At 42.2% G+C, this 10,004-nt stretch overlaps 2 protein-coding genes across 2 annotated transcripts; one reads left to right on the plus strand and one right to left on the minus strand.

Moving 5' to 3' along the window:
* Positions 1-1,626: 1,626 nt before the first annotated feature.
* On the minus strand, positions 1,627-2,915 carry LOC124649528 (protein PHLOEM PROTEIN 2-LIKE A10-like). Its single transcript, XM_047189136.1, has one exon. The coding sequence runs from the start codon at positions 2,913-2,915 to the stop codon at positions 1,851-1,853; it is 1,065 nt and encodes a 354-aa protein (XP_047045092.1). The 3' UTR covers positions 1,627-1,850.
* Positions 2,916-4,502: 1,587 nt separating this feature from the next.
* LOC124648968 lies at positions 4,503-9,729 on the plus strand. The gene is made up of 12 exons (XM_047188650.1): positions 4,503-4,637; positions 4,767-4,847; positions 6,025-6,106; positions 6,526-6,593; positions 6,788-6,889; positions 7,431-7,520; positions 7,745-7,819; positions 7,903-7,935; positions 8,420-8,494; positions 8,773-8,820; positions 9,157-9,230; positions 9,331-9,729. Exons 1-12 carry the CDS (start codon positions 4,518-4,520, stop codon positions 9,356-9,358), a joined length of 876 nt encoding a protein of 291 aa, XP_047044606.1. The 5' UTR covers positions 4,503-4,517; the 3' UTR covers positions 9,359-9,729.
* The last annotated feature ends 275 nt before the right edge of the window (positions 9,730-10,004 follow it).

Consider the following 10,004-nt stretch of genomic DNA (forward strand, 5'->3'; position numbering starts at 1 on the left):
GAAAGACCTTTTTAGCCTTAGGGAGAAAACTAGTCATTTGGGATTTTTACTATGAGCTTGTTGGTCAAAGCAACTATGACTCTAGTTAACATCTCCATCAAGCTCATCGAGATCACCCCTCTTAATAATGTGTTTCTTTATTGACTCAAGTAAATCAATAGCAAGATATAAAACAAACTCCGGTACTTTTCTCCTTTAGGGGGGGGGGGGCTCCAACCATCTTCCATCAACAACCTTAGTCTAAAACGTACATGCATATAAAACTGAAACTTCGTAGGTAACATTAACTGGTCTCTAGTTCCGGTGTCATCATTTGCCAACATAACGATTAAGGATAAATACCCTTACACCATCCCAACGACTGCGTGCACGATTGTCCAAGACAGTGGCCTCCAAAATCCCATCTATTGAGGTCCTGCATCGGGAGACGGCGATAAGGTTTTTGGCAAGTGTCTACGCACGACAGTTCGACTACTTCCTCACTGACATCTACGGTTTCGGTGACTTCAACAACAGCATGGGAATCATCGATGATGAAGCTACAATGGTGACGTTCCTGCAGGTGTCTTATATGTGCTTAGTCTGATGCACGTGGTTAAGTTTGCTTTTGCTTGTGTGGTGTTGATTTTGGTAATTAAACTCACCCGGAAATTGCTTAATAACACGACATGATGTACATCGCACTTAAATCAGACAAAAAGTGTTGCTTGCGCCCCAAAATTACCGTACTTTTTTTGGTTTAGGCAATGTGAAACTTCATAAAATTTGACCGTATTTTAGGACAGAGTAAGAAGTCGGAATGCAAAAAAGACTATTCCCTTGGGCTAGTTTTCTCTTAGCTTCTTAGCTATACATGCTCTTTCTCCTTTTACCTGAAGTTCATTGTCTTTGACAGTTTTTAACCTTCTATTCTGCTAATATATGGATGCCAGCAATTGCTGGACCTTTCGAAAAATACATGTGCGTCACAAAAATAAAGCAGACATGCGCATCCGACACCACTGCGCTCAGTATCCATCTGAGGAGCAATTCAGTGGTGTGTTTTACTTTTTGTCACACATATGAATGGTTCAATAATGTTAATCGTTCGGAAATCACATAAAAAGTGTTGCTTGCTCCCAAAATTTACATACATTTTAGGTTTAGTCAAAGTCAAACCTCATAAAGTTTACAACAACAATATCAAAGCCTTTTTCCTAAACAAGTTGAAGTAGGCTAGATATGAATCCCAGCAAAAAAAAAAAACTTCATAAAGTTTGATCAAGTATATATAAAGAACATCAACATCTATAATATCCAATGCATACAATATCAGATGTCATGTTTTCATAGTAAACTTAGTCAAACTTTACAAAGTCTGACTTGGACTACACCTAACGCATGAGGTAGTTTAGGACAGAGTAATGCAAAATTTTGAAGCACACACCTTTGATCAATTCATCTTTGTTTTTCTACAAATCATAGCAAAGAGAGAATGACAGGCATAAGTGGACAAATTTACTGGACTTTGTTGCCCTATATAGCTTATAGTTTTAATACATACACACAGAAGGCTGAAGAACATCACTAGTCAGCATCAATAAGCTAATACTCCTAAGACAAGACAACTACTTCCTTCAGAGAAGATGGTGAAAACTACAAGGAGAAACGATCACAATCCGGATCAAACCCTGCACTAAAATTGCCGCATATAAACCCCAAATCAGACAATCACAAACAACAAACCAACAGCTACAACAAACCCCCTGATTTCTACTCCCCAATGCTTGTCAATAGCACACAAAAAGGCTAGTGTAGGAAAAGATCAACTGATTTGCAATCTGCATACTTAACTCTGTTACCAAGCTGGCCTAGGCCGGCAACATGAACCTCATTCCGACCGAAATGTGCATGCACATGGCGAGGCACAAGGTGTAGATGGCCATAGACTTGGCGCTGAGGTACTTGACGGCGACGAGGCCCCTCTCGGCGACCTCATTCCGGGCGACGACAATGCTCTTCCGCGCCCCGGCAGACACGCGCTGGGTGGAGAACTCGAGGAGCGACCGGACTGTCTCTGCCGTGACCCTGCCAGTCACATCCAGCACGAGCCTCCGGTTGTTGGGCACGGCCAGCGTGCTCGAGACCCTCTCCATCACACAGCCATGGCCTGGATCGCGCACCTCGCGCACCACGGTGACCTCGGCTTGAGAATTGGAGGCCTCCCTCCATGTCCTGACGAAGGTCTCGACGGCGCCGTTGCACATGGACACGAGCAGGTCCTTGAGCATGGCCTCCTGCTTTGGGTTGGCGACGAGCACCTGGTCAGAGGTGCAGGTGCGGACGGCGACGGGGCGGTTGAGGTAGGTGGCGACGGCGGTGCTGACGAACACCCGGACGAGCTCCGCGGCAGCCTCCTTGCCCCTGTCGCTGCACAGCGCGGCCAGCCACTCGGGCTCGCCACGGTGGGCCTGGGGCTTGGGCTTAGCCTCCCCGGGATCGCGGCAGGAGAGCACGAGATTCCTGGCGAAGCTCCCGAGGACAGCGGAGGCGAACCCGGTGCCGGCGGGGGAGAGGAGGCGGTCCAAGATCCGGTCTTGTAGCGGCGGGGAGGAAGGATCTCGGTGGGAGGAGAGCGCGCGGAGGAGCCCGGAGGCGACGGACTCGGAGAGGGTGGAGGCGGCGGAGGAGACGCGGTCGGAGGCGGCGAGCTTGGACAGCTGGAGGAGGCTCTGCGGGACCTCGTCGGAGTCGGAGCGGAGGAAGTCGGCGAGGTCGGTGCCGACCTGGGAGAGCGCGTCGGCGAGGGAGAGCACCGCGGCGACGCGGCGGCGGTGGTGGTGGTAGAGGAGGTAGAGGCCGTAGCCGGCGGCGGCGGCGGCCGCGGTGGGGAGGAGAAGGCGTCGGATGCGGTGGGTGGGCGCGAGCGCATCCATGGACGGCAGCAGGCGGCAGCGCGAGGGGAACAGGCGTGCTCTGCTCTACGCGTCGCTCTCGCGCCGCGCCATCGATTGATAGAAGAGGGGAGAGAGACTGAGCAGAGGTCAACCAAGTCGTGGTTGTCAGTAGCTTGGTCAAGTACTCTCTCCGTGGCATAAAATATGTGTCAGATTGTCAAAATTTACATGTATGTTTATGGAAATGAGGGAGTACTAATAATTGCAATAGTGCAAGTAGTAATAAACTATTTCCTCTCTTTTTAAATACAGTACTTTTTTTCAAGTCAAAAAATGAAAAAAATACAGTACTTTTTTTCCTCTGTTCAGTTAAGCTAGTTCCCAAAACATGTTATATTTTTAAACGAAATCGAGGCTCTTATGCAAATTAAAAATGGTGTTACTATCTCCTGCCAACAACATGTTGAGGAAGAAACGCCATTGTATATTTTTTTTTTGCTACATCCGTATCACATGGTTGTTAGAGTTGTTCTTGTGCAAGTTAAAATGGTGTTACCAACCTCGGGCAACAACAAGTTGAAAAAGAAGCGCCATTGTATACCATATTTTTTGCTACATCCTATCACATGGTTGTTGGAGTTGCTCTTATGCAAGTTAAAGTGGTGTTACCAACTTCGGGCGACGACATGTTGAAGAAGAAACACCATTGCATATCATATTTTTCTATTGCATCCATATCACCCGACTGTTGGAGTTGCTCTTATGCAAGTTAAAAATGATGTTACCAACTTCGGGCAACGACATGCTGAAGAAGAAGCGTCATTGTATATCATATTTTTTGCTGCATCCGTATCAGCGGCTGTGGGAGTCACTCTTATGCAAGTTAACAATGGTATTACCAACTCCGGACAACAACATGCTGAAGAAGAAGCGCCATTGTATATCACATTTTTGGCTGCATCCGTATCTTTAGAATGCCACATGAATCATTGCATGATTCGGAAACACAACCCAAGAAATGGTGAGATGATATTGCAAATGCTGTAAATTGTTCTATATGTATAGTCAATATTTTTATACATTAATTCTATACGTATAATCAATATTTTTATCTAGTTCTGTTATTTTATTTAGGTTTTTTCTTCTAAAAAAACATTATATACTCTCTATAAGCACGCATACATGAACATCCTACCTACTAAGATTTCCTATGCACCCATAAGCACGTATGAACGCGCACATACCTTGAGATTGACAAAATTTAGATAAAAACGTGCAATAATCAAATCAATAAGAACTATTCGCTATCAACAAAAACATCGTCTCTTGCTGAAAAAAAAAAACTACCTACACAATACACCAAATCATCAATCTGAGGTTAACCATGGGTACCACCACTCTGATCCTAACCATCGAATGGTTCTCATTGACTTTCTATTCGGACTTTCCGTGCGGACTATTTTGCCACGTCACGTGCTCGCAGACACATGGGCCCCACCATTTCTCACGATCTTGTCCCCTCTTCCTTCCTTCCAACCAGCCAGACCCGCTCATCGCCCCGCCTCGCCTCACGCCGCAACCTAAGCTAGGGTTTCCACCTCCACCTCCGCCGGCACCACCTCCGAGGCGCGGCGTGCAGCCATGGCGATGGCGCAGGCGGGCATCGGCGTCACCCGCGTCGTGATGCTCATCGGCGCCGGCATGGCCGGGTCCGTCGTCCTCCGCAACGGCCGCCTCTCCGAGATCCTCACCGAGATGCAGGTGCGTCTCGCGTCCACGACCTGTCACCTGCTCTTCCCGCCCGATAACCCCGATCCCGATCCTTGGGAGAGGTGATTCGCTTCGGTTTAATTTGGTTTTGATGATCCGTGTCGCGCGGTGGCCTCGCAGGAGTTTCTGGAGAAGGCGGACAAGGGGAAGGAAGGTGGCGGTGGTGGTGCGGACCACGGCATCAGTGACGCGCTCAACGAGGTACGCCGCGTGATCTCGTTTCTCATAGATGTACCTATAGTATTAGCTAGAATCTGTTCTGATTTGCTGTAGATGTGATGATGCCCATTTTGTTTTGATCCGGCATGAAAATGTGTTTTGATGACTTGTTACCAGTACTCCAACACGCTGGCCCCATTCCAAAATAGAAACGTGCGATAATCTGTGGCAATTAGTGTATTTAGTTCAGTGATGATATGTTGATGTCAAGTGGTGTGTATCCAGCGGATTCAGTAGGCTTAGTGGCCTCCTGGTAATAATATGTGATGCGCTCAACGAGGTACGCCGCGTGATCTCATTTCTCCTAGCTGGACCTATAGTATTAGCTAGAATCTGTTCTGATTTGCCGTAGATGTGATGCTCGCACTATGCCCATTTTGTTTTGATCCAGCATGAAGATGTGATTTGATGACTTGTTACCACTAGTGCAAAATAGAAACGTGCGATGATCTGTGGCAATTAGTGTATTTAGTTCAATGATATGTCGATGCTAAGTTGCTAACTGGTGTGTAATCCAGCGGATTCAGTAGGCTTAATGGTCTCCTGGCAATAATATGTGATGCTAATCTACAGATAACTTTACTAAATCCAGAGCACCTCTAGAGATAAATCTGGTTGATTCTAACTCCTGTGTACAGATTTTTTTTTTGGCTACATTGTTCCTCTTTTTCTAATTGTGAGTTCGTTAGTATTGTGTCATTCATTTTCTTTTCTCATAACTTTTTGTCCTCAAACTCCTTAGATGCCTTGTCGTGATAGTTTGTTGAGAGCTGTTACTGTCAAAAGATTTCCTTGTTTGTTCAAAAGATTTTCTGTCGTCCAATGCTTTCTAGAAGGAAGTATTAACTTTTACCACATTGTGCATTAAACTTGAGATTCATCTGAATTATACTTTGAACTATTGAAATTAATGTATCCTATTGTCCATAAGTAAATTTTACTTCGGCTGACTTTTTAACCGGACAACAAGGCATCATTTAAGTCATTTACGAAGTTTATCTAAAATTAACGTCTAGGATTTTTAGTTGTTCCTGTTGTTATGTTGATAGCTTCAAATCATATGTGATGCGTTGGGGTTGACATCTGCACAGTAGAATGAAGAAATCCGAAGCGTAATATTCAATTTTGTCATGCTAAACTTATTCCCTGTTACTTTTAGGTGCGCCTCCTAGCCATGCAGGTACGGCAGCTAGGTTCTCCACGCTCCATAACTGTTCTCAACGGAGGTTCTGGACAATCAGGTTTGTCTAGCTTGCTGCAGCTTTTTCTTCTAAAAAATGTTAATATGATAAAGTGTCAAATAGTATGTCTTTGACTGGGGGTAATATCCTACCAATATTAGTGACGCATTGCATGCACAAACACCCTAGTCTTGTCATTAGTTATTTTGTGGATTATAAGTTCTACTTGTTTCATCTATCCTAATTCACTTCTAGTTCTTCCTACTTCTGGACAGTATTGTTGCACTGAACCTTGCTATAGTTTTCATTTTCCCCGTGCTACGTAAGATGAACTTCTCTTAGGCAATGAATTCAGCCTATTTTATTCTTTTGTAGATTATTACAGAAAGAATACCTAGCTATTGTGTGACTTGTGTGGTCAAACAAACTTTTACTGTCGTGATACATTCATGGTGACTATGTTCCTAATGTTTTTGCAGGATTATCAGGACTAATAGTACCTGCGGCAACTGTTGGGGCACTCGGTTATGGTTATATGTGGTGGAAAGTATGTTCTTTCCATCATGGCTTTTATTTTCCTGTATTGCTCACAATATATTTAGCTGCCAAAGTTATAGGATCTATCATTTCTACTATTCTCCTTTCTTTTATTCATGGATGCAGTCTTAATATCATCCGGTTTCTGTAAATGCAATATTTTTCTTTAAGAAAAAATATTTTAAAGTGTCAATCCTTCTACAGGGAATCTCTTTTGCGGACTTGATGTATGTCACCAAGCAAAACATGGCAAACGTTGTTTCAAGTATGACTAAACATCTGGAGCAAGTCCAGACCTCTCTTGCTGTAAGTATTAATTCTGCTCCTAGTTCCTCATCAGAAAATATATCATTTCCATTCCTTTCCAGACTAAAGAGTTAAATTTAGGTAGGTCCTAGGTATTAAATGACTCTAATATGGTACTACATAGCTAGGATGCTGAGTTTTGTAGTTTCTTCTGCTTATAGAACTAGTACTACTCCAGAAATCTAGTTGACAGTCCAACTTGGTAGGTCATTGTTGTGTTGATAATGTTATCTTGTTGCCTATAAAAAGGGTTGTGAACATGACATTCTCTTTTAGTTACCAACTATGTTGGGTACAGAAAAAACGGCTATTGATTGGACGTGCCCTATTTTCTTACTATTTGCAGCAGCAATCTTAATTTTGCTCGATGCGTGAACTGATATTTGATTGAAGCTGTTGAAGATGAACTGAAAATTTTCTTCCAAAGTGTTTGCTGTCTATTTTGCCACTTGGCTTGATGTCATATTTGAGATATTTTGTAGACTGTAGTTTCATATTGTATATTTTCTAATACTAAAATGAGTATCTTTTGATTATGCAGGCTGCTAAAAAGCATTTGACACAACGTATTGAGAAGTTGGATGACAAATTGGATCAGCAAAAGGCGCTTTCTGGGCAAATAAAAGATGATGTACTGTCTCCGTAACACCTTCATATGAATCCGCATACCTACATTTCTTAGAAGTGCATATGAGTTCGGTAGTAAATTTTTTGAAGTATCACATATGATAACCTGGTTAAAAAAATATGATAGTTCTAGGTGCGATAGCTAAATGTAATCTAAAATTTATTCTCTATTAATTGTGTTAAGTGCATGCAATGTATATGGTTTCAGATATATACTTTTCTATTCAGGTTACTGGTGCACGATTAAAGCTTGAGACTATTGGTTCAGAGATTAGGAACATCAAGGATTTAGTCTGGGGTCTGGTGAGTGTATTTCTGCTTACCTGTTGGTCGGCATGATATGATTGTTGTTTTCAGGTTTATATTAATTCGTATTGCTCCTGCAGGATGAGAAGATGGATTCAATGGAAGCTAAGCAGGTGGGTTTCACTTAGAAATGGTTATGTTATTTCAGTCCTTTGATTTGTATTGTTTAATCGATCAAAAACTGCGAGGAATACTGTGTTTTGTACATACGAGCAATTCTGTGATAAATGCTCTCTTTAGTTGCACATAACCCGGAATCACTGCACACAATTGCTGATATGCCAATCTTAGTTCATATGTATAAATCAGCCGGATTGAAGTTTGCGAGGGAAGTCCTGCGAAAATCTCTTAAAATCTTGCATGCATTTTGTGGATTGCTGTGTTTGCGCAATTACTGGAATGACATGCCTGCCTGAATCCCCCTCTCCTCTTCTAAATTTTACTATGGTATCCTAATTTCTTATCAAATAAAATGATACTTCCAAACTGTGAAATTCTTTTTCATTACTTTGAAAGTTGAGTTTACCTATATTTGTTTAATATGATGAAGTCATACTTTTTCTTTTCTTATGGTAACTAATGGTATTTTGACAACAGAATTTTTCATGCGCCGGTGTGATGTACCTCTGCCAATTCATAGAGCAAAATGGTGGGAAGCTCCCAGAACGCCTGGTATGATTCTATATTGTGTTGTAGACTCTTGCTTGAGACATGAACTATCCGTATTAGATCTTCATTTTCGGACCTCTATGCATGTATGCTGCCTTGCACCTGTATGCAGCTTAGGTCATGATTCATGAGTTCCATTTGCAGATATTTTCTTGGTAAATTAGCAAATTTGTACAGTTCATTTGCTTTTTCTTTGTTAATAGTTTATGTCCTGAGATATTTACTCTAAGCTTTGACAGCTATTTGTCCATGTGATTAATATTCTCCTTCGGTTTGTGCAGGAAGGCATTAAGCCATCTGCGAAGCGTTTTTCGTCAATTGGCATACAGGTTGGTCTTAATATTTTGGCCACGATGGTAGGCTATTGTGTTCTGCATGCATGCCTATATCTCTTGATATAAACAGCCGCTTATGCTTAAAATAATGGGGTGGTATGAAAATTGGAAATTAACATGTTGTCAATCTCTTTACCCTAGAGAAAGTTTAGGTACAAACACCTTGCATTTTATAAAAAGAAACAGTGACCAGAAATAGCGCTGATAAATTTTGCATAATGGCGACACGACACCTTGCATTTTGTAAGGATTCATGGTGCTGTGTGCTACGAGCTGTTAATAGTTTCATTTGAACGGTTACATTGACTACTTAATTCCATTACTTCTCAGGGTTTGCAACTAGCCATTGAAACAGGGGATTTCAGTGATTTCAGCAATGCTGATTCCACTGACAAGATAAGCAGGTTTGAGGACTGAACCTTGCAGATTTGTCCACTTTTACTTCTGGATTTGTACTGATATAATGACCAAATAAACTAAGTCAACCCTGTGTTTTTTTTAAAGGTCCAACTCGTTGAAGTCTGTCAGCTGATTTTCCTCGGGGTTGGCAAGACAGACATCTAGATTCGTTGCTCAGTGAAAACATTGTAAAGGGAGTTCCGTACTGGTTTAAAATGTAAAGAGTTCCAGCCTTTTTGTTATTTTCTTGCAGGAAGTGCTGTTCGTTAAATTTGAGAACTTATGCGATACTAGTAGAAGGGAATTTAAACCAGAGGCTATTCTGGCATCACTTGTGCCTCCGGATTTTTAGGCAACACTCGGCCGTAAATAAATGGACGGCACTTTGGTTTCCTAAAACAGTGGTGGGCTTGTAACCACTTCATCGCTGGGACTGTAATCACTTTCACAACAATTTACCGTGCTGTTTGTGCTTTCCTTATTGGTGGATTTGCACTGGTGTCACTCTTGCCGTTGGCAAGCTATTTTGGTCTACTTATTCTAAATATGGTACACCCAACTTTGTCTAGATATGGTAGTATCTAGACACGTTTTTACTCTGTAGATACAGATCTTGCTTGAAAAGGATGTTGCAGATTTGTCTAGATACATAGGATATAGATTTAAAATAAACATGTATTTATACACTAAAACATGTCTAGATATAGTAAATCTATACTAAAATGTCTAGATACAAGATACATGTGTATCTAAATAATTGTGCAGAGTAAAAAAGTTGG

The sequence above is a fragment of the Lolium rigidum genome, chromosome 4 (genome assembly GCF_022539505.1).
Source record: "Lolium rigidum isolate FL_2022 chromosome 4, APGP_CSIRO_Lrig_0.1, whole genome shotgun sequence".
NCBI lineage: Eukaryota > Viridiplantae > Streptophyta > Magnoliopsida > Poales > Poaceae > Lolium > Lolium rigidum.